Source organism: Lutra lutra, chromosome 11 (assembly GCF_902655055.1).
Source record: "Lutra lutra chromosome 11, mLutLut1.2, whole genome shotgun sequence".
NCBI lineage: Eukaryota > Metazoa > Chordata > Mammalia > Carnivora > Mustelidae > Lutra > Lutra lutra.
The window spans coordinates 51754340-51778768 of record NC_062288.1 but is presented as its reverse complement, the minus strand read 5'-3'; the positions used below and the strand labels follow the sequence as shown (position 1 = coordinate 51778768).

General features: G+C 36.6%; 1 protein-coding gene across 9 annotated transcripts in view; it reads right to left on the bottom strand.

Moving 5' to 3' along the window:
• Positions 1-24429, bottom strand: part of HDAC9 (histone deacetylase 9) — a 938635-nt gene that overhangs the window by 423399 nt on the left and 490807 nt on the right. For 5 of the 9 annotated variants that reach the window (XM_047696020.1, XM_047696021.1, XM_047696023.1 and 2 more), the window contains 2 exons: positions 24085-24211; positions 21710-21831 (listed from right to left, as the gene is read on the bottom strand). In XM_047696020.1, coding sequence (XP_047551976.1) covers positions 21710-21831; positions 24085-24211 — 249 coding nt within the window. The remainder of the gene's footprint in view (positions 1-21709; positions 21832-24084; positions 24212-24429) is intronic. The other 4 variants (XM_047696022.1, XM_047696026.1, XM_047696024.1 and 1 more) reach the window with 1 other exon arrangement.

Sequence of the window (24429 nt, the reverse complement as noted above, 5' to 3'; positions counted from 1 at the left end):
ATATTATTTGGCAGCTAAAACCTTTAATTAGAGTTGTGGTTTGAACAGATTTTCACTGAATTTATGTTCTATCAGGGCTCAAAGAACAGCATTGTTTTTCTTACCAGTTTATTCTATTTCAGGTGGTTTGAATGCTGTACTTCAGCTAAGAGTAGGGGAAAAAAAGAGAATGTTGCTGATTCTCATTTAATTGGTTTTAATTATGATTCCATGTTTCTGAAGGAGAACTAATAGCAGTCAGGTAAGAAGAGAAGGATGAGACACTCCCTTCAGCAATTATTACCCGAGCACTTGTTCTCTGCAAAGTTGTACATTAAGTATAAGGGAAGGAAAAATTATATATCTAAAAAGATGATTCCTACTTTAAAAAAATGAAAGAGCTGCACTTAGTGTTGGACTGGACAAGAGAGGAGAAAAGATAATGAAGCCATGGGCAGGGGTTTTAGCAGAATCAAGGAATCAGGACATGCCTTGAGGTGGAAGATGCGAAAGTCAATTTTTAAACCCGGGGAAGTGACAATAATTGCAAGACACCTTGGGAATATCAGCCTGGAGTCTGCAGGAAGGTTGAGAATTCAAGATGTAGATTTTGACCACAAATGGAAAAAAATTTTTTTTAAAGATTTTATTTATTTATTTGAGAGAGAGACAGTGAGAGAGAGCATGAGCGAGGAGAAGGTCAGAGAGAGAAGCAGACTCCCCGTGGAGCCGGGAGTCCGATGCGGGACTCGATCCCGGGACTCCAGGATCATGACCTGAGCCGAAGGCAGTTGTCCAACCAACTGAGCCACCCAGGCGTCCCACAAATGGAAAAATTTAAAGGAAAAAATGAAGATGGTCCTTGGTCAGTCTGATCACTGTATGAATGAGGAAGCTGAGTTAAACCCCACTATCAGAGCACTCACCGATTTAAATAAGTAAGAAGTAGTTAGAATGAGTAAGAACTAGAATTAAAGCCTTAATAGGGTGATGATATTTAAAACACAGGAAAATTAAAACTATGGAACATGACACAGAGAGGAGACCACTGATGGGAAATTCTGTCTTGTGGGCTGCAGACATAAAGGACATAGCAATGCAAACAGAGATGAGAAGCAATGAATGGAAGAGCAGCAAATAAAATTTAACTTTAAAGGAGAAAGAGAGTTGGTCAAGGGGGCCAAAAGCCATGAAAGACATGGCAAAGAAAAAAAAAACAAAAACCTAAGAAGAATCCACTGATTTAGAGATTTTTAAGTCACTGGTGTCCTATGAGAATACTGGTAAAGAAGAGAAAAAAAAGAGCTAACTCAGAGGATACAACTTTCTGTCACATCATAAGCTCGCAGAATAACTTAAGTCCCAGTAAGTGCTATTCTGAACTTAATCATACAGGTAATGATGGAATAGACTCAAAGGTTGACAACAAAAGGGGGTGGGAAAAACGAGAACAACTAGTGAATTTTTATTTCAGAGAGTCATGGCCTCTTCTCATGTGCCAGCATCTCCATTTCCTCTCCTGACAGAGTACTTCCCTGTGTTCTCATGTCACGCATCCCTAGGATTTACTCAATTCTCACCTCTGGATTTTAAAGCTCACTTACAAAGAAGTGGAAGGTATTAGGATATTTACAATAACTATCCTTGAAAGATCCAAACTTTCATTTCTCTTCTTGCCTTCTGTAGCAAAGAGCTCTTCATTCTTGAATTCTCCACCTCTTTACATCTTCTTTTCTTCCCTGGGTCCTCTGAGCTTTCTTACTTCTCTCATTCTCTAAACAATCATATGCATGTCCTCGCTCCCACCTACCCCTGCTCTCTGTTTTTCTGCCTGTCTCTCTCTTACACACATACACGCACACACACAAACACACAATTTCTCTTCTAAATGGCTCAAAATGCTCGAAACTTACTAAGTTTTCTCTGTGACTCAATGAAAACTCCAATTCTGAAATTTCAGTCAGTTTATTGTCATCTTTCCTTTGTTTATCGTATTCTTATCTTCATTAGTATAATTAAAACACAACTCATCAACTTTGTTCTCAACATCTTTATATCAGTTGGTTTTAACATTTTTCCATCTCTAGTGAAATCTACAAGGCTAGGCTAATACCCACACATTTTTGGTGTCAAAAAGATTGGAATTCAAATTCTACCTTTGTTGTTTACTAACTGTGTAACCTCAAATACATTTATAAGCTCTCTGAATGTTTATTTTATTTTTTACGGAAGTGATTTAGCTAAGCTCTCTGTTTTCCATTCTTTTCTTTCCTTCGGACCTGCATACAATAACCTGGGATCTATCTTTCCAAAGCTTTTCTTGTTTCATTCTACTCCCATGCATGGAAATGCACTGTACTGACTTCTTTGGTCCTCTTCTTACACCAGGCTTCAAGAGAAAGAGAATTCCTACAGACTGAGTCTCACAGGGGCTTGTATCATCTGGTACTACCTCATCTGGCAGAGTTTCCCCCAATGGTGGCAAAAATAAGTCATCCACCTTCAGATGCTCACTCCTGATCACGCCTTTTGTGCTCCTCCCCAACTCTCTACCTAACCATTGCCTCCAATATGCTGTGAACCCATTCTCTCCACGAAGACTTCCCTCCATACTCCAGCATTCACTCCTTGCTTACACGAGTCTAAAACACTTGAAGAACTTTAAAACACTATCCTCTTGGGGCACCTGGGTGGCTCACTGGGTTAAAGCCTCTGCCTTCAGCTCAGGTCATGATCCCAGGGTCCTGGGATCGAGCCCCACATCGGGCTCTCTGCTCGGCAGGGAGCCTGCTTCCTCCTCTCTCTCTCTGCCTGCCTCACTGCCTACCTGTGATCTCTATCTGTCAAATAAAAAAAAAAAACAAAACACTATCCTCTTAATCACATAATATCTATATCCATATCAAATCTTTTAGGGGAATAAAATGGGTAATTATTTAAAAAAACAATCAAACGAATGTATAAACAGACATGACTTCTGTTTGTATTCATTGCATGTGTCTTCACAACTAAAACCATTATGAAGGCAGAGAATTTGTTTAATAGAGCATCAGAGTCAAAAACAGCATGATACCAAGTGATAACAGGACCAAGGAAAGCATTTCTGGAGTTCTTCAAGGTATAAATTTTATGTTTTTATAAATTACAAAATCTCTGAATTTGGGCATTATCTTTAGGAATATTTCACTATTAGCATTTGCACACTCAAATGTCATGTATGACCATTATTTCAGGTTTTTTTTTCCCTGTTCCTGAGAAAAATGCTTTTAGTTATTCATGTTATGCTACCTTTAAAGGAATTTGAAGATTCTCTCAATAAACAACATAAATAAAACAGGCAAATTAAAAAAAAAATAAAGTTACCCACCATAGATTAGTGCCCACACATAATAGACATTTTCTTTCTTTTCTTTTTTTTGAGATTTTATTTATTTGAGACAGAATGAGCAAGCGAGAGAGAGAAGATACAGTGGGGGCAAGGGACAGAGGGAGAAGGAGAAGCAGACTCCCCTCTGAGCAAGAAACCCAATTCAGGCCTCAATCTCAAGACCCCAGGATCATGACCTAAACTGAAGGCAGACGCTTAACCAACTGAGCCACCCAGATGCCCCAATAGTAGACATTTTAAATCACTTTAGTTAGGGATGAAAAGTGAAGCAAATTTTATAGGGTAGAGTCTGAACCAGAAAATATACTTCTAGAAATCTATCCTTTAGAAATAATAAGCCATTTGCCCAAAGATGGAACTTCTATAATGTTTACTGCAAAATTATTTTAATAGCAGACTTAAAAGTCCAATGCTGGAAGGCTATAAATAAATTATGGTATAGCTGTATGCTAAATTATTATTTACCCAATAAAAAGACATGGGAGATTCAAATTTGATATTAAAAGACATCATAAAGTGAATAATATACTTATGGTTCCAACACAGAAATTACGTTTTTTTCTATTTTACTGATTTATATATTTTGTACAATTAAGATGGGGACCTTTTTAACAAAAAACAGTAAATATAGGGACACCTGGGTGGCTCAGTTGGTTAAAGCAGCTGCCTTCGGCTCAGGTCATGATCGCGGGGTCCTGGGATCGAGTCCCGCATCGGGCTCCTTGCTTGGCGGGGAGCCTGCTTCTCCCTCTGCCTCTGCCTGCCATTCTGTCTGCCTGTGCTTGCTCTCTCTCCCTCTCTCTCTCTGACAAATAAATAAATTAAAAAAAAAAGACAACAGTAAATATATAATATAGTAAGCCAAATAAACAAGTAAGGAAAATTTGTGTGTAGGCTAGGGATAGCTTCTTCAATTGAACCAGTTGAATAGCTTAGCTCTGACAATAAGAGCAAAGGAAAAAAAGAAGAGAGCTGTTATCATTTCAACAAGTAAGTATATTAATTCTTTAGGAGAGAGAAATATTATCCTAGTAACATGTTCAAAAGAAATTATTTTGCTTGAATGCATATGTAGTGGTAATGGAAAGATAATGCATGTATCTTTTTTTTTTTCTTGAAGAATTTATTTACTTGACAAAGAAAGACACAGCGAGAGGGGGAACAGAAGCAGGGGGAGTGGGAGAGGGAGAAGCAGGCTTCCCGCTAGCAAGGAGCCCGATGCAGGACTTGATCCCAGGACTCTGGGATCATGATCTGAGCCAAAGGCAGTTGCTTAACGACCGAGCCACCCAGGCGCCCCAATGCATGTCTTTAAGGAACATTTTCTAAAAGCTGAAGAAACAGTCTTCATAATTTTTTCTTATAACTATGTTAAAAATAAATAATAAATGTTAAAAAAATAGTTTCTAGATGGCATATTTAAAGATATATAAGGTATCTCTAAAAATTCTTATGTATCCACAAGCTTATCAAACTCCCTAAAAAAACTAGTAGATTTCAAAAACAGTATTTTCTTGTACAGTGATGGCAAAGTCATATTCTGGCACTAATTTTATATTTACAGTTTCTCGGAATTCCATTATTGATCAATAAATTAGTTCTTATATTTGATTATAGCAAATATATTTGGAAATTCCAACTTAAAATTATATTTTGTTTCTGGAAGAGTTTATTTTAAAAATGTTTAAATATTTAGATGCAGAAAGAATACACTAATTTATGGTTTTAAATAATTTGCTTTCAAAAGGAAATGTCTATACTAGTTGGACTTACAAGGACTAATCCAAGCTCATATGCTATTTCTAAATTTTTTAAAAATTTTATTTATTTATTTGAAAGAGAGAAAGCACAGAAGGAGAGTGAGATGGAGAAGTAAATTCCCCATGAGCAGAGAGCCCGCTGCGGGCCTTGATCCCAGGACCCTGAGATCATGACCTGAGCTGAAGGCAGACGTTTAACCAACTGGTGCCCCTCTAAAATATTTTGAACACTACTCATCATTAGACTGAAGTTAAATGATAATCAGTACAATCTAAATTGTGATAATTCACTACTTTTTATTTGGATGAATCAATGTGGTCCTATAATGTTAGCGTAATTGCCTTTTTCAATGATACCAGGCAGATACCATTTATTTATGTATGAAACATAGGGAATGAAAGGCCAGATTTCACTGTCTTTGAACCCAACACTGCACTTAAAACCTGGCGTTACGCTCACCCATGTAAATAAAAAGAGAAGTGAGGAAAATTACTGACTTCTCTGTGACTGTTCCCTTGTCTATAAAACTACTGAAAAACAAGGAGATGCATTTCAAGGGTGACTGCATAGAATCATTAAGATATATAGAGAAAATGCTTATAATCATATCTTGCACATAGTGTTATCTATTACTACCATATAAATCTAACAGCTGTTAACATTCCCCTCAAAATTATTATTTAATAAGCATATTTATTAAACCTGTATAAGTTATTCCTGCCAGTAGTAATCTCAAAATCCATAAATTACCCACTTATCCCTTACCAACTATCACAGCAAGGGAATTTGTTGTTCTCTTGTTGATCAGTGTTTTACTATGGAGCAACACAATGTCTGAAGGCAGTAAACATCATCATCATGTAATTAATTAATCATCATTCTCCTCTTGATATGACAGTCTGTATTCCAAAAATGATTTATATCCCAAAGTTCTCAGTGCATTTCTCTGGCAAAAATTCATTTCATAAACCTTGCAGAATCATCTTTCATAATATTTTGCAAAATGGGGGACATGAAATCAATCTATTGTGGTATAACCAGCATTTTAAAATAAAATAAATAGAATAGTAAAGAAACTATTATACATGATAACATTATTGTGAATTTTTATTTGTTTTTAGGATGTGTGTGTATTCCACACTGTGCAGTAGGTCATAGCTAAAAAAATTTTGAAAAACTCTGATGTACCACAGAAAAGTACTGTGATCTCTATTGTTGAGACCAAAAAAATATACAACACAAATCCTGCCACTGAGTAAATTTTGTTTTTACAAAGAGAGATGTTTACATGGAAATAACATAGGTAACAAAGGAAAATTAAGGGAGCTGAATTGTGAAGATTTCAGCATCACTGCTTCAGAAGAAAGACGATTTGGAAAAGCTTCCTACAAATTGTAGTGCTTGAGGTGACTTTTGAAATGAATAGGAAATTCTGACCTGAAGAGACCACTCAAGAAAATTCCAGGGCATGTGTGACAATCACGTAATATTTTGGACAAGAGATTTAATAGGATCAGATCAATGAAACCAGGAACTGGTTCATGGAAAAGATCAACAAATTTGCTAATCCTCATCAAGAAAAAAAGAGAGAAGACTCAAATAAAATCAGAAATGGAGAAATAATAAGTGACACCACAGAAATACAGAGGGTTATAATAAAATGTATGAAAAATTATATGCCAACAAATTGGACAATCTAGAAGAAATGGATAAATTCCTAGAAACATACAACATCCCAAAACTGAATCAGGAAGAGGTAGAAAATTTTAACACACTAATTACTAGCAATGAAAGTTAACCAGTAATCAAAAAACTCCCAACAAACCACAACCCAGGACCAGATGGCTTCCTGGTGAATTCCGCCAAACATTTAAAGAAGAGTTAATACCTACTCTTCTTAAACTCTTCCAAATAAATAAAAGAGCAAAGAAAGTTTCCAAATTCAATCTATGAGGTCTGAATTACCCTGAAATCAACTACCAAAAAAAAAAAAACCAAAACTGTAGGCCATTATCTCTGATGAACATCGATGTAAAAATCTTAACAAAGTATTATTAGCAAACTGAATCCAACAATACATTAGAAATCATTATGATCAAGTGGGATTTATTCCAGGGATGCAAAGGTGGTTCAATATTTGCAAATCAATCAATGTGACACATCACATTAATAAGAGAAAGGATAAGAACCATATGATCATCCCAACAGTTGCAGAAAAAGCATTTGACAAAATGCGACATCCATTCAGGATAAAAATTCTCAACAAACTACACACAGAGGGAACATATTTCAACATAATAAAGGCCATATATGAAAAACCCACAGCTAACATCATACTTAATGTGAAAAACTGAGACCTCTAAGGTCGGAAACAGACAAGGATGTCTGCTTTAACCTTTCTATTCAACATAGTACTGGAAATCCTAGCCACAGTGACCAGACAAGAAAAAGAAATAAAAGTCATCACAATTGGTAAGGAAGGAGTGCAATTTGTACTATCTGCAGATGACATGATACTAAAAAGAGAGAGAGGGAGAGAGAGAGTGCTAATAGAATCAGAACTGCCTTTTAGAAGGATGAATGCTGGTCACAATTTCAATCTGGGCCATTTAGAGAGCAACTATAAATTCCATTCAAACTTTCAGGGTAAGCCTGTGAGGCAGTCTCCCCACCGATGCAATCCATCTCTCTGTAAGAGTGATGCTTGCAGGGTTGGTACATGACCTAAGCTATTCAACTGAATTAATCCTGGGAATTTATCAGAACTGTTTGGTAGAAAGTGCCTGGTTTTCCTATTTTTGTTAAGCAATTAAAAGGCAGGTCTAGGGCTCTCCAGGGTTATCCCTGTCACCATTTGGAGAGAGCATTACTGTATGTAAAGTCTAGCAGCACTAGTATAGGAACTCATACTTCTAACAATAACATGTGATCACATTGAACTAAGATCTAAGCACATGGAAACCAAAAAAAAAAATTCAGTTAAAAGAAGCCCTCCAGGGACGCCTGGGTAGCTCAGTTGGTTGGACGACTGCCTTCGGCTCAGGTCATGATCCTGGAGTCCCGGGATCGAGTCCCGCATCGGGCTCCCGGCTCCACAGGGAGTCTGCTTCTCTCTGTGACCTTCTCCTCATTCATGCTCTCTCTCACTGTCTCTCTCTCAAAATAAATAAATAAAATCTTAAAAAAAAAAAAAAGAAGCCCTCCAAATCCCCTCCTCCTCCTCCTCTTTCTTTCTTTTTTTTTTTTAAAGATTTTTTTATTTTATTTTATTTTATTTTATTTTTGTCAGAGAGAGAGGGAGAGAGAGCAAGCGCAGGCAGACAGAATGGCAGGCAGAGGCAGAGGGAGAAGCAGGCTCCCTGCCGCGCAAGGAGCCCGATGCGGGACTCGATCCCAGGACGCTGGGATCATGACCTGAGCCGAAGGCAGCTGCTTAACCAACTGAGCCACCCAGGCGTCCCTCTTTCTTTTTTTTTTTTAAACTAAGCTAATTTGTATTAGTTTCTTGCTACTTAAAAATTAAGAGTCCCAAAAAAGTCTCATTTTATTTAGACTGTATCTCTTCTTTGGGAGATGTGATTTCAAAATTCTTCTAAGGCTGTGTCCAAACTCAGAAGGAAGAGTTTGCTGTGACTGATGAGTGATGTCTCCCTTGGGCACCAGAGAGATTTTGCCATGACACTCAGGCTGTGTTTCTGCCTGCCTTGGTCTGTACTCGTGCTGTTGTATAGGATAGTAAATAGCTAGCTCCATGTGGATATTTAAATTTAAATTTATTAAAATTTTTCAAAAAACTTATCTCCTTATTAGGCATACTAGCAACATTTATGTTTAATTTCAAGTGGCTACACCTGCCTCATGGCTAGTGAATTAGACAACACAGATACAGAATTTTCCCACCATTATTTTCAAAGAACCACATAAATACAGCTGTAGCAGGCTAGTAAATGCTCTCTGAGAAGTTGTTCCATGTTATCTACTTTAAAATATATATAATAAAATTAAATTGATAATTCCAATTAAATATGCTGACTGCTTATAACTAAAAAAATTAGTATCTCAGTGTCTTCTGTCTATATTCTTTGGGGTTTTAGATCTTTGCTCTTACTCAAGAATGTTCAAAATCTGGGGGCACTTGGGTGGCTCAGTGGGTTAAGCCCTTCAGTTCAGGTCATTATCTCAGGGTCCTGGGATCAAGCCCCGCATCGGGCTCTCTGCTCAGTAGGGAGTGCTTCCCTCTCTCTGTCTGCCTGCCTCTCTGCCTACTTGTGATCTCTATCTATCAAATAAATAAAATCTTAAAAAAAAAAAAAAAGAATGTTCAAAATCTGGAAATGTAAAATAATAGTTCCTCCAGAAATAAGGTGGTCCAAATACTAAAGTAAGCTAATTTTCAATCACCTTTTCAGGAACCTGTAGATATACCTTACTCTGAAGTCCGTGAGCTCATTAATGGCAAAAATCCTCTTTTATGTATATTGATTTCTTTACTACCCACTAAGATATGAGGCACAGCATAAAGTGTGGTTTGTCAGATAAGGAATGAAGATCTCATAAACACACTCTTTGACATTTGTACCCTCTAATTGGGAAGAACAAGATAAAAACATCAGTATGAAATATGATATCTATAATTAAAATATGATTGCCAGCTTTTATAGCAAAAATAATAGTGATATGAGAATACAGATAAGGAAAAAGCCAGAATGCAGGCTTTTTTTTTTTTTAAGATTTTATTTATCTATTTGACAGACAGAGATCACAAGTAGGCAGAGAGGCAGGCAGAGGGGGCAGGGGAGAGGGGGAGCAGAAAGCCTGATGCAGGGCTTGATCACAGACCCTGGGATCATGACCTGGGCTGAAGGCAGAGGCTTTAACCCACTGAGCCACCCAGGCACCCCAGAATGCAGGTTTTATAAAAAATGACTTTTGAATTTATCTTTTATATGGATAGGTGGTGAAGAATGTTTAAATCTTGAGATAAAAATAAAAATAAGCTCCAAAGCAAATGGTTCTATACAAAGAGGAGAGGGGGAAACAAAAATAAAGTGACTCTACATAGGTAAATTAAGGTCATTTGATGAAAAAGCCTAGCATACCAGGATAAACTCTTATTAAAAGCTGCCTTAATACTAAGGTTTTTGAGCAAAAAGATAATGGTTTCTTCCAGATTTATTTGCCATAAAGGACCCCTTCATTTCAAAGCAACCCTGTGAGTGGCTGAAAACTTAAAGAAAATATAATTGCAAACATTTCATCACTTACTTTCTGTCCTCTTTTAATTTATTTCATTAGATATGTCTAGAGATATATAAGTGCATATATTTTCATGGAATCTTTCCCCCAGTGTTTCAAGTTATAAAATTGTGAATATTACAAATTAGGAGTCTTCTTTCAATCATTCTCATGATTATACAACAGATGGCTAAATGCTTTTAAAATCTTAATTATTATTTTTTGCCAATTTCTCATTCCAATCTTATCTAAAATGTCCTGCCTGTTTCTAATTGAGCATTTTATGGAGAGTGAAAAATATGTCATTAGGCTTTGTTACAGTTAATTATAATGAATTTGAGACATAATTCTGTAAGAGCACCATCATTTATTTATTTACATAGTCTTCAAATTATTAACATTTTTTTTTAATCTTACTCTTCATGAAACATGATATTTCCTTCTTAAACTTGTACACAATCTTAGGAATCATTTGCTCCAAATCTTTCCTTTACCTCAGAAATCTGAGATCCAAAATCATGAAGTCCTGTGTTTAAGGCCATATATTAGTGACAAGGTTAAGACCATAGTCCTGGAATCCTTTTGGTATTCCAAGTCTTGCATTATTATACCATCTGACTACAACTACTAATTCCTACCACGAATGCCATACCATCATTCCTAGTCACTCATACAGGAAATACGTACAGAGACTGCCATATATCGGGCACTTTCCTACAATACCTTTACGGCTTATCATAATTCTGCAAGGCAATTATCTTCCATACTTGACACTTGAAAAAAACTGAGGCTCAGAGAAGTCCTTTTAACTTGTCCAAGGCTACATAGCTCTACGTGGTAGCCCCTTCCTAGAATTCTCAGCCAGATCTAACTCCAAACTGTAAGATTACTTTCCATGCTTTGTCTTTCTAGCCTGTATCAGCTTTTTCATAGTAGTTTCCCTCCCACAAATAAACAATGTGAGTTAGATTTTCAAAGTTCTTACAAGGTTGTTTAATTATCACACAATTTGCAATTGGTACTTGCTCTTGGCTCTAAAGTAGTTATCATCCATATTGCACATACAATCTGTGAGACCAGCTTCTTGTTTATTGAATTGTGAAACTTAAGTCATTTTGTTCCTTGATTCTAACTTAATCACAACTAACTTTTGAATACATAATTCTTAGGAACATTAATATCTGTGTTTTAAAGTAATTTTTATATAAAAGTACATATAAATTTATACTTTTTCTATAGGACAAGAAATCTTATCATTCTAAACCATTTAATTCTTAGGTAAATACCACAGTAACTTATCAACTGTAGCATGCACAATCACTAAGAAAAACATGCAAAAGCAAAAACCATTGCTGGTTGAACTATGAAAATATCACCCATTAGACCCATTGAGATTATAAACATGTTTGTTTAAAAAATGAGCATTTTAGAATCAATGACTTAGTTTAAAATAGCCAACTTTTGGGGTGCCTGGGTGGCTCAGTAGTTAAGCGTCTGCCTTTTGGCTCAGGTCATTACCAGGGTCTGGGATCCAACCTGCATCAGGCTCCCTGCTCAGTAGGAAGCCTGCTTCTCCCTTTCCTACTCCCCGTTTGTGTTACCTCTCTCACTGTGTCTTTCTCTGTCAAATAAATATATAAAATCTTTTTTAAAAAATAGCAAACTTTTCATAATTAAAGTGATTAAATCTATCAGAAAGTCTTCTTTCAAAAAGTAAAATTACCTATGTGGAAAATTAAATTCTGTTTTAAAAGGGAATTGTACTCTAACTTTTGGAGGGCCACGATTGGTTTTTCTTACCTTATCAAATCTCTAGAGTTTGATATAATGAGAAAAATAAGAAAAACACAGAAAAAATTTCTTATAATTCCCAAATCTTGCTTACACAGTAGTTTATATACCATCCCAAACCAATGTTTCATCAAATATATTTTCAATGTACCAAAATCAATAGGGTGTTGGTTCCAATTAAGGAGAAGAGAAATATGACATACAGAAGAGGGCATAGAATAAAATATCATAGAATAAATCATTAGGCAAAGACTTCAGCACAAAGCATTGGATTCCTTCCAAAATGTGATTTAAAATTATTTCAGCCTATTCTGTCACAGTTTTTAGCACATGGATTTGTTAGTCATGACCAAGCTGAGAAAGACAGTCAATCATTTATGCTAATCTTTAGAACATCTATTATAATTAATTGGTAAGAATTATATTGCTTAAATATAAATCTGTCACCTCTAAAACTTGGAAAGTTGTGTTTAAAAAATTTTTTAAAATATTTTACAGGTTTAAACGTCAATGGCAGACTTCTGGTATCAACTCCAACATGTAAAGAGCTTGGAAATCTTCACTTCCATCCTCATCACAAGAAAAAAGCTGAGCAAAGTAAAAAATCAAAGTGGTTTTCTTCCAACCTTCAGAGAATAGAGGTCTTAGAGTCCTACCCTGAAATCTGGAGAGCCAGGAAAATACAGAAAATCACAGCTGAGCTCAGCTTACTGGAAGCAGAAGCCCACTGGAGCCAGTAACCGGTAGGAACCTTTAAATGTAATTTTGATGAGTTGCTGGAGGCACAAACTGCTGGAGATAGATACAGACTAGCTTGCTTGACAGTTAAAACCTCCAGGGGTCCAATCTTAGCGAGGGCCTACACATTTATGGGTTTTACTTATAAGAATCCAACCAGGTTCTCTCAAGAAAAGATTAGTGAAAAGTCCCCTCCTACACAAATGAGGGCATGGGATAGGGATGGAAGAGAGGAGAAAAGTAACCATTTTTGGAAACATGCTCAAGGGAAAAGTAACAATTTAAAAATACATCCAGAGGATTTTACTTCACAAAAACTTGCCCTAAAAATATTTTACCAGAACTTTATCTGACCGGGACGGCAGGGCAATTAAAAAAAAAATGAGATTTAATTATAAGATATAGAACCCTGATGCTCCCCAACATTTTACCACCATATCAATAGGGTCCCAACATAACAACAATAGATTATAACTGAAAAAGCTGTAAGACAGACTATTTATGAAGACTTTTTAGGGTAATCCTAAGAAAGGGGAAGAGAACAGATAAAACCAACTAGAGGACACTAAGCCCTGTCAGCTACAGCTAGGGTAAACATTAAATGCAACCCACTTCCAGCCAGATTAACATAAAATCTCACACCAAAATCCTCACCACTCAGTTTCTATTTTCTAATACATCACATCCAGCTTTCAACAGAAAATTGCAAAGCATGCTAAAAGGTAAGAGAAAACACACTCTAAAGAGACAAAGCAAACATCAGACCAGCCTCAGATATGGTGATTCTGGAATTATCAGAGAGAGAGAACTTAAAACACCTATCAGTAATATGTTAAGGGCTCTCATGGAAAAAGCTAACAACGTGTTAAGAACATACAGGTAAATGGAAGCAGGGAGATGGAAACTCTAAGAGAGAATGAAGAGGAAATTCTTGAAATCAAAAGCACAAAATGAAGAGTGCTGTGATGGGCTCATCAGTTGATTGGATGTGACTGAAGAAAGAATCAGTGATCTTGAAGACACATCAATAGAAACTTCCCAAGCTGAAAGGTAAAGGAAAAAAAAAAAAAAAGAACGTAATACCCTGAACTCTGGGACAATTACAAGAGATGTGTACTGGGGATCCTAAAATAACAAGAAAGAAAGGAACAGAATATTGGAACAATGGCTGAAATCCACAGGTATAGGAATATCAGGGAACATAAAGCAGTATAAATATCAAAAGCTAAACACCTAGGCATATCATATTCAAACTACAGAAAACCAAAGACAAAAAGACCATCTTCAAAGAAACCAGAGGCTATTAGAAAGCAACTTGCCTAAAGAGTAACAAGGATAAGGATTATATTAGATTTCTTGTCAGAAACCTTGCAAGCAGATAGAGTGTAGCAAAGTGTTGTGTAGCAAAGTGAAGCAAGAAAAAACCCGCAGCAACTTAGAATCCTGTATTAGGTGAAATCATCTTTTCAACATGAAGGAGAAATAAAACCTTTCTCAGACAAACAAAACCCAAGGGAATTTGTTACCAGTAGACCTGCCTTGCAAGAACTAGTAAAAAAAGGTCTTCAACAAGAAAGATAAGATACAGGTCAGAAAGTCCTATGGATGTAAAGGAAGGAATAATGACAGAAAAATAAAATATTTTATTATTCTTATTTTTAATTGATCTAGTAGATTATTCAAAATAATATCAACAACGTATTGGGTGATTTTTGCTTATAGAAAAAAATGAGATGAATGACAGCAAGGATAGGAGGGAGGAATTGGGAGTGTACGGTGCAGTCTTATTTGAAAGCAGATGCAGCTTAGCCACAAATATGTATTTCAAACTCTAAGGAAATCACCAAATAAAATTTTTTAAAGAGGTACAATTGATACGCTAAGAAGACAGAGAACATGGAATCATAAAATGGTCAATTAAGTCCAGAGAAGCTACAAAACGAGGGTAAATTAAAAAAAAATAATAATAATAAAGAGTAAGTACAGGATTAGAAAACAGTTACACACATGGTGGTAATAATCTAACGATATCAATAACTACTTCAAATGTGAATGGTCCAATACACTAATTAAAATAGACTGTCAGAGTCGATTTAAAAAAAGACCCACTATATGTTGCCTATAAGAAAACTATTTTAAAAATAAAGACACAGGGTGCCTGGGTGGCTCAGTGGGTTAAAGCTTCTGCCTTGGGCTCAGGTCATGATCCCAGGGTCCTGGGATCGAGTCCCACATTGGGCTCTCTGCTCAGCGGGGAGCCTGCTTCTCCGGCTCTCTCTGCCTACTTGTGATCTCTGTCTGTCAAATAAATAAATAAAATCTTTAAAAAAAAAAATAAAGACACAGATAGAGGCACCTGGGTGGCTTAGTTGGTTAAGTGTCTGCCTTCTGCTCAGGTCATGATCCCAGGGTTCTGGGATAGAGCCCCAAGTCAGGTTCTCTGCTGAGAAGGGAGCCTGCTTCCCTCCCTCAGCCCCTCCCCTGGCTCATGCTCAGTCTCTCTTCTCTCTCAAACAAATAAATAAAAATCTTCAAAAAATTAAATAAATAAAGACACAGATAGATTAAAAGTAAAGGGGTGGAGAAAGACATAACACACGAATAGTAGGAAATTACAAATTAATACCAAAATGGGAAACTATCATATACCCATTAGAATGTTCAAAATCTAAAAACTGAAACTGAAAATACTAAGTGCTGGTGAGTATGTGGAGCAACAAGAACCCTGATCCTCCATTGGAGGGTGTGCATAATGGTGCAGCCACTTTGGAAGACAGTTTGGCAATTTCTTACAGAACTAAACATAGTCTTACTGTAAGATCTAGCTATCACAGTCCTATGAATTTACCTGAGTTCAATACTTACATCCACATAAACCTACATAGGAAGGTTTACAGTAGACTTATCCATACTTGGTAAAACTTGGAAGGAGCCAGGATGTCTTTCAATAGGTAAATGGATGAACACACTGTAGTTCCTTTAAACAACACAATTATTACTTAGCAATAGAAGAGTGAGCGTCCAAGCCACAAAAAGACATGGAGGAATCTTAAATGCATATTGTCAAGTGAAGGAGGACAGTCTGGAAGGCTACGTACATTATACCATATGATTCAAACTATATGACATGGTGCAGAAGGCAAGACTATAGAGACAGTAAAAATACCAGTGGTTAACAGGGGTTGGTCAGGGGGAGGGATCAATTGATGGGGCAGAAAGGAGTTTTAGGGCAGTGAAACTATTGCATTATATTGTAATGATGGACACATGTCATGATATTACTCCTGTGTCAAAATCTATAGAACTTTATAACACTAAGAACAACCTTAATGTAAATTATGTACTACATTAATAAGAATGTATCTAGTGGTTCATTGCACATATCAAATGTACCACACTAAAGCAAGATGTAAATAAGAGCAAAGACTGGGCTGGGGGGTGGGTGGAAAATGATCTGGAAGCCCTGTACTATCTGCTCAGTTTTTCCTGTAAATCTAAAACCATTCTAAAAATTAAAGTCTCATAATTTAAAAATAAAGTCAAGGGCAGAAATTAAAACTCAGTTTGGCCCCAGTGAGCACAAAGCATCAATTAGTGTTCCTCCTATGTTAGATGACAGAAACAAGTCTGCTGCTATTTTTGGACACAGTATTTGGCTCTGAAATGCCAGAGAAATAGAAAACTGACAAAACCCTTTATTCCAGTGTTGACATTACTACTGCAAGTTGTACAGAGCTTAAAAAGAAGGCTTGTCACTTTCTCCCCAGTTACTTAATCAATAAATGTGGCAGAATGTTAGACCTTAAAGACTTTCCACAACAATAAGAGATAGAGTTTTAACTTGATAAAAAGAAATGAAACTGAATTCCTTCTCTACTAGAAACATAGAACTAACTACACACTCCCTAAATCCTAGGTATGATCCTAAGCTCATTACACGCAATACTTCATCAGAATTCCTAAAACAACTGTATGAACCAAATGCAATAATTATTCCCATTTTGCAGATGACTGAGTCATAGACTGAGGAGGTTCAGTACATTTCCTAAGACTGACGATCCAGACTTCAAACTGGTAGGTGGATTCAAAGCCTGTTGCTACTGTGCCACATTGCTTCTTAATTCTGGGAAAACTGGTGTAATTTTATCCCCAAAAGATTATTCTAATGATTTTAAGCAAGAGTGACTGTAACAGTAGAACTAAGATAGAGTACTAAGACAGGTAAAAATCCTCCAGTTTTTTTTAGTCTGGAATAAGATTCAGAGCGATGTTTTCACAAGCGTAAGTGTTCTTTTCATGCTCTCTGTATAGAAACATGTGCGCATGCCCATGCGTTCACGTGAGCACGTGTTTGTGTATCATGAGAAAAACACAGAATTAGAGAGACAGAGGAAAGAAGAAAGAGAGATTTTAAAACGTAAGGTAAAGGTGAGGGGCGGTGCTGGGAAGCTCAGTGGGTTAAGTGACTGCCTTCAGCTCAGGTCATGATCCCAGGCTCCTTGCTTGAGGTGAATCTACTTCTCTCTCTCCTCCCAGCTCAGTGCTCTCTCTCTCTCTCTCTCTTTCTAATAAATAAATAAAATCTTGGAAAAAGAAAAAAAGATTAAAAAAACCCTCCTTGTATTAATTCTGGATTATACTAACGTGAATAGGTCACCAAGGTACCAGAACATAACTTCTAACTGCCATTCTGAGGGAGATTTATAAAGCTATCTGTCTCACCTCTGCCTTCTTTCCAATTTACTCAGTGTGGAAAATGACGCCGGCCTTCCAAAACCATAACTTATGTTTGGACCCCTTCCATATGAGTCTTACTCTAGTGTTGCTGACCATTCAAGATGAATATTTCAGCGGGGCTGGAACAGTCCTGTTGGCCTGAGCCAAGCTTTCTATGGCTTGCATGCTTTAAGAGGTTAATCTAGCCCGCCAGTTCACTTTGTTCAAAAGGATTAAATGGAAAGACTGTAACATTCAAAGAAAGGCAAAGCTCACTAGGTAAGACCCCAATAATATAATGGACCATAAAACCTCTAGAACTTTTTACCATAACATTTTATGAAACATATGTATACGCTCACTGGAACAGAATCCAATTCAAATGGTTCTGCAGGTCAATTAAAGTCAGCACATATGCAGTATCTTTGGGAAAAATACGCATTATTTCAAAAGTGCCTGGACCTAGATGCTTCCTTTCTCTATTTTATAGTTTGTTATCAGTCTAGAAATATACTCTATTAGGGGGAAAAAAGGTCACCTACCACAGTATAATATAATTTGGCGCCAAAACAAAAAGTTCAATAAAGTAGTACAAATTTCAGTATCAACAAATCTTTGTGTTGTGGAACAAAAAAGAATCGCAGAAGGTAATTCTAAAAGGAAGTGCTAATTTTAAGTGTGGGTGATAAATATAAAAATTGAAAACAATGATTTCATTCTCAACTTCACAACTAGTTATGAAATCCTTCAATGTGCACTATGAAAGGAGCAAAAGAATCTCAATTCCTACATTTAAAAGAAAAATGAATTAGGAATGGGCCTGATTAGAGCCACCTATTTTGTATTATTCTGATGTTTCCTAAATGCTAGGCGCAACCGTGATCCTCCTAAGGGGAAGGAAGTAAAGGTCCACTTTGCATGACAAAGGTCAGATTTCTGCAGACAAATGAGACCTCTTTGATTGACTGTTCCTAGGTTATCACTGGCTGGCTGGGTCCTAGGAGGTCAAGAGAGGTTCCAAACTGTGCTCACTGCTTAAGGGACACCCCTGGGGCCACTTTAATCATTTTAAGATCATTACAACTTTTCTTATTCTGGTTCCAGCTCTACTCCCTTAAATCTTGCTAATACATATTGGCAGTTCAGTCCTGATGTAGGTTAAAAAGAAATTGGAAGTATTCAGTACTATGTGCAATGGATCCAAAGAGAATCCACTCATTTAATAACTTCTTTTAAATCTAAGATTGAGTTCAGTGAAATTCAAGTAGACCACAGAGGGTGATAATCAGGCCCCAGTAGGAAAAGCTGACTCTGTTATAGCTGTCCTGGTATTTACACTATGTCATCGATGCCACTGCTCCAGATTTCATTTTATACGAGGTAGCTTAATGCAAAAAATATCTTTGTTTCCCCAATCATTACATATATTTAATTGTAATTATTATAATGTTTTACTTTTTTATAATAGCTATTAAGTGATAAACACACAAGAAACGCTGAAATAAAAATCATCACTTGACTGCATTTCAGTGCTCTTCTACTTAGTGCAAATATATGTCTAAACTTTCTCACAGTGGACTGGAAATATATCAAATGGACCGTATTGATAAAAGCAAGAAGAGTTCTGTTCTGCCTATTTGTAATTAATGAAGGATATCTCTTAAGTACTTTAGATAATGTGTACAAACATCTGTATTTAATTATATCGCCCTTCTCTTAGATCATGGGAATTGAATTAAGAAATATTTTGAAACCCCTATGCAGATATAAAGGTATTAATGGCTGTTCAAGAACTTCGTTGGTATAATGCTTGAAGAGTTCAGTTTTATAAATCAATGGCCTGATGCTTCATTAATATCAGATTTTCAATTTTACAAAGGGAATAACCTTAAAATATTAGGCAGATACAGAAAATAGAACATGAGCCAAGACAAGGGCTGGATCTTTTCACTATTACTATGTATCACACAGACACAGAAAATGCCTGTTCTATTAGTGCAGATCTGAATAAAATTTTGTAACATATATAGTGAGCAGGGTTTCTCTTTGAATTCTGTTGTGGACTGAGAATTTTTACAAGAATAAATTAACAGCTCGCTAGTCATTCCTTACAGAGAAAAAAAAGAAAAAAAAATCCTAAACTTGTTCTCATGGAAACTGGGACACAGAGTATAGGTTTTCAGTACTTGTTCTTAAGTATTGAAAAAGATCAGATTTTCTTTCTGGATGCTTTACTGGTTCCAAATGCCACTTCTTTTCAAAGTCAGTGTCAGCTCTGCAGTCAGTTTTCAGTCTCCCAGTGGTAAGAATATATTCAAAGGCTGTGTGCACAGCAGGGTAGAAGTCTTTCTCCATGAATGTAACTGTATCACTCATCAGTAACCTCCTGCCATAAGGGGACTTATGTTTTCTTTCCTTTTAGTGACTCCTCAGGTCCTTGAATGCCAGTCACTGCCCTGAGACCTGGGGCAATAGTCACATAATCTCTGTCAATAGTTCCTACATAAGCCACTGGTGCAACTAAATGTCAAGACAGCAGATCAAAGTCGGCACATTCTAAAACTCATGTCCTTTATGGATCAATTTTCATAAACTATACTCTGTGTTTTAGACATACATGGAAGCTCATTCTTTGCTTTCTTCCTTTTAACCCAGACAAGTTTATTTACATGAAAGGCAATCTGATTTGTACATAATAGTGTGAAATTCTAATGCAATACATAAATCTCATTCTCCTCTTTGCATAGCCCTCTGGAGGTATTTTACTTCTTGGAAGTATTTTACTATACCTATTGTCTTATAGTAGAAATGCAAAACTCCTTGGGCTATAAAAATAAGAAGGCAAAGACTGGTTTGCAATACTTCACTATCCTACCCCAGTGCCTGGTACAAAAGATGGTAGGTAGTATGCTCCTACTTATGATGGATTTTATTTTTAAATCTTCATTATGCTAAGGTAAATTATGACAATAGCTTTAGCATGTGGTTTTACAATCTATATCTATTTTTGTTATTCATGATTGCTTGGGAAAATGAATATAATTATTGGAAAGCATTTTTGCTCTGTAGGATTCAAATACAAACTACATAGATCTAGTCTTCTTAAGTAAACCTGAGTAAAATACAATGGACCAAACTATCTTCTCTGAATATCTTTTCAGATAGTTCTAGATACAAAGATTTTAAAATTTACTTATTTTCCTTAAAAAAAAAAAACTGTACTTGGAAAACATATGATTTAGAACAGAATGCACACCAATGGTATTTATGCTTATATCTAGCTGAACTTTAAATATATTTATTACAGAGGTAAGAGCATGCAACACATTAAATATTCATGTATCAGGGGTCTGAAAATGGAAAATTTGAGCAAACAAATACTAGCCTTAGAGCCAGAAGGTGGTTTACTAAACTCCAAATAGAAGCTTCATTGTCTCAGTTCCCCTAAGCAAATTTTTATATAATTACATGAGATCATTAGGTACAAAGCATCACTCTGAGTTCTCCTGTAATCTGTGAGACATTAGGCAAGTCACTTACTCAGAAGGTAGCCTTGGTCTTATCTTTATTTTAAATTTGCTTTATTGGCTGAATAAATTGAATAAATAAATCAATTTATTTTAAATTATTTTAAACAATTAAAATTTACAAGTGCTAAAATGTGTAAGAAAAAGAAAGTTTATTATTCCTACTTTTGCAGTAAATGCCTGAGGCCAAAGGAAAATTTAGATAAATGGGGGAAATTACAGAGGTCCTCATTAGTGGAGAAGATTTAAATTTTTGGAGAAATCGAATTTTTATGTTCCTTATTCTACTCTTTGTTGGCTTTGTTTTGTAATTCCACTCTTTGTTGGATTTGTTTAAAATCCAAATACGGTGAACTTTTAAATTAGAAAAGATACTTTGATTATATCCCGAATCAACTGGTGTTGAAATCGGGGATGTACGTGTCTGCATGCACATGTTTGTTTGTGCTAAGGGGAGGGGTGGAGGGGGCAGAAGAGCTGTGAGGCAAATCCTTTGGCTTTCCTCTAGAGGATGGCCAAACAAAACTACAGCTACATTATGGAAAAGCAAGTGGGTCTTGCTAAACCAACTTACCAGTTTTTCGAAGGGGGAAATCATCCTTCGTGTCCTGTGCTCCTGGTAATGTGTATTTGTAGGATGGAGATGTTCCACTCAGGGGTGGAGAGCTTTGATCCAGTGACGTGTGGTGGGCAGCCCTACCAAAGAAAAAGAGGCTTCACCATTTGCTCTGGAGTTTTTCCTGCATGTTGGTCAGCAATAATCAGTTGCGCATGCTATACACGTGTCTCAGCTGCGTTTACGTTCTTTCTGTCCAGTGTGTGCAATCACAGCCTCGCGAACCACGCTCACTTTAGCAGTGTGCTACAGAATGTTGCAGGAGCCCAAGAATGACCACTGTGTGTCCGGTCACTCACTTGTACAGACCTTCCCTCACTAACAGAGAATTCACCAAGAGCCTGAGTTTGGATCATCTGAGATCATTGTGGATTTCTCTTAGGTGCCACACTTACAAAAAGGTCACCACCCAAATCCTTTTTAGTCAACAGGGTAGAATAGCCAGAGTACCAGTAAACATATAGAAGGGACTTCGTTTGCAAAAATTGTTAGGTAATACACAAAAGTACACAAAGGTGTTTTTCTACCACAGTGAAACTACCGTTATCACAGTTTCAGATCCCCTGGCTTGAACAGTACTTCCAAGGTAAAGGCTGGCAATCACGTATTTCCCCAATATGAATCTAGTTTTTAAAAATGTTTCCTCTCCCCTACATAAATATAGTGAAAGAGGTGGAGCTGTACTACTGGGGAGGAGTTTTCAGGACTGAACGTCAAGTATCCAGTGGACGTGAACACCCACAACTACGATATGTGAAGAAAACAACCAACAGGGAACAGTATCACCACCAGGATGGTGATTCTATCAGTATCGTTTATCTGAATCACACATTCTCAAAAATTAACTTAAGGACACTTCATCTAGCCCTAACTAGAAAAAAAGTATTAAATTCAGATTCCATAAATTAATGATTTATTGTGTCTGGCGTTGGACCCTACTGAAGTTCAAGTCAGCACAAAAAAGGATTGCTAAGTAAATATTTAATATACCCAAGGGGAAAGCTGAAGAACTTTCAGCTGACATGCAGTTTGCCTCTAGTTAGTTGTTTTCCCACTTAAAAAAGGTATTGCCTCTTCTTAAAATGAGCTTTAACCTACAAGGAATATGAATTAGTTACAAATTATGTATGTAATTTTAGGTAACAAAGTGGTGTTTATTTCTAAATACTTTGTGATGTTTACTGAACATCTGAAAATTTTCTTCAGGGACTGGCTTCTCAAGTCAACTGACATGCCTGATAGAAATTACATAAACTATTAAAAAGTATTTATGCAGCACTCTGGAATCAGCCTTGGTCACTTTTTTTTTTTTTTTTTTTGCATGCTGAGAAGGGCAGATACTTATAAAACAGAAGTATAAGAACTCTTTAACTAGAACTCTTGGGATGTTTACAGTTTCAATATAGAGCAATCAAGTATATATTCCCTTATCTTTGATGAGCTGAAGAATCAAAAAAATGTAAGTCTAAAACCTGATGGTCATTCAGTAAACATATAAAATGAGAAAAATGAAACTACTGTCTATTACAGTCTATTATCCAAACATTTGCTTATCAGTATTTGTCCTGATTTTTTAAAAACACCACATCGTTTCTATTTTCCTGAGAGGAGAACTGTGTATCTCATAGTTCTTTTCACTGGACCTGGGGAAATATGGTTCCGGGCGTCCGTAACAGCAGTGTCTGATGTTGTCAGCTGCTGTGTGAGAGAAGTCAGTGTGCTCAGCTCACAGTGTGACAAGAAATGAAGTCAGATGGTCAGGGGTAAACTTGTCACGAAGACTCCGCTTTACTTCCTTGCCTCCGTTCTCTTTCTCTTCCCTCCTTTGTCTTCCTGCCTTTTTTTTTTTTTTTTAAGTCGAAAAGCTTCTGGTCTTTTAAAAATAGCTCAGATCTCCACCTTCTATCGAGCCAAGTAAAATAAAGTCTCAACCTGCCAAATCTTCAGAAATTATTGTAAAGATATCAGATGCAACATCTGAGAATAGAAAAATGCAAAATAGGAACTAATTTCTATGCCCCACCCCACATTTCTGTTACTCATTCACCAAAAAACATTATCTACTTCCTTGCCCTCAAGATGATACTTGCTAACATTTATTAAGCACTACTCTTGTTGCATACTTGACTGTATTATTTCATAAGACCTTTCTAGCAACCCTAGAGGGCAGGTACTATCATGATCTTCTCACTGAGAAGGACGAGAATTCAAGGAGCTTCTCCACCACCACAGAGCTGAGAACTAGCAGACCCCGGTCCAGTGCCCAGGCTGGCTGAGCACAGAACCTGTGTTCTTGACCCCTGGGAAGGAAAAAGGCCAAACACTGAACATACGTGTACCAGAGCTTGGGATGGCGGCTCACGGAATGATTTTTTCCATTTGTTGGAGTGTCTTTTGTTGCTGATTTACTCAATAGGAATTCTTGAAGCTTCTGCTTTACTTCTGTACTTGCCACTGCCCCTGAAACACACACATACAGAAACGGATTTTGATGTGGGGCTTTGTCCTTCCGTATCTCTGAAGTATTTAACAAAAATTAAGAAGTAACACCACTGGTCACTGCATATGACGCTTTCCTATTAAAAGAAGAAACCAGAGTCTAAACAGGCTTTTGGGAAATGGCATAGGTAATGTTTTGTAACTACTGGTCAAACCGCCAATTTTCAAAGGACCTTGGA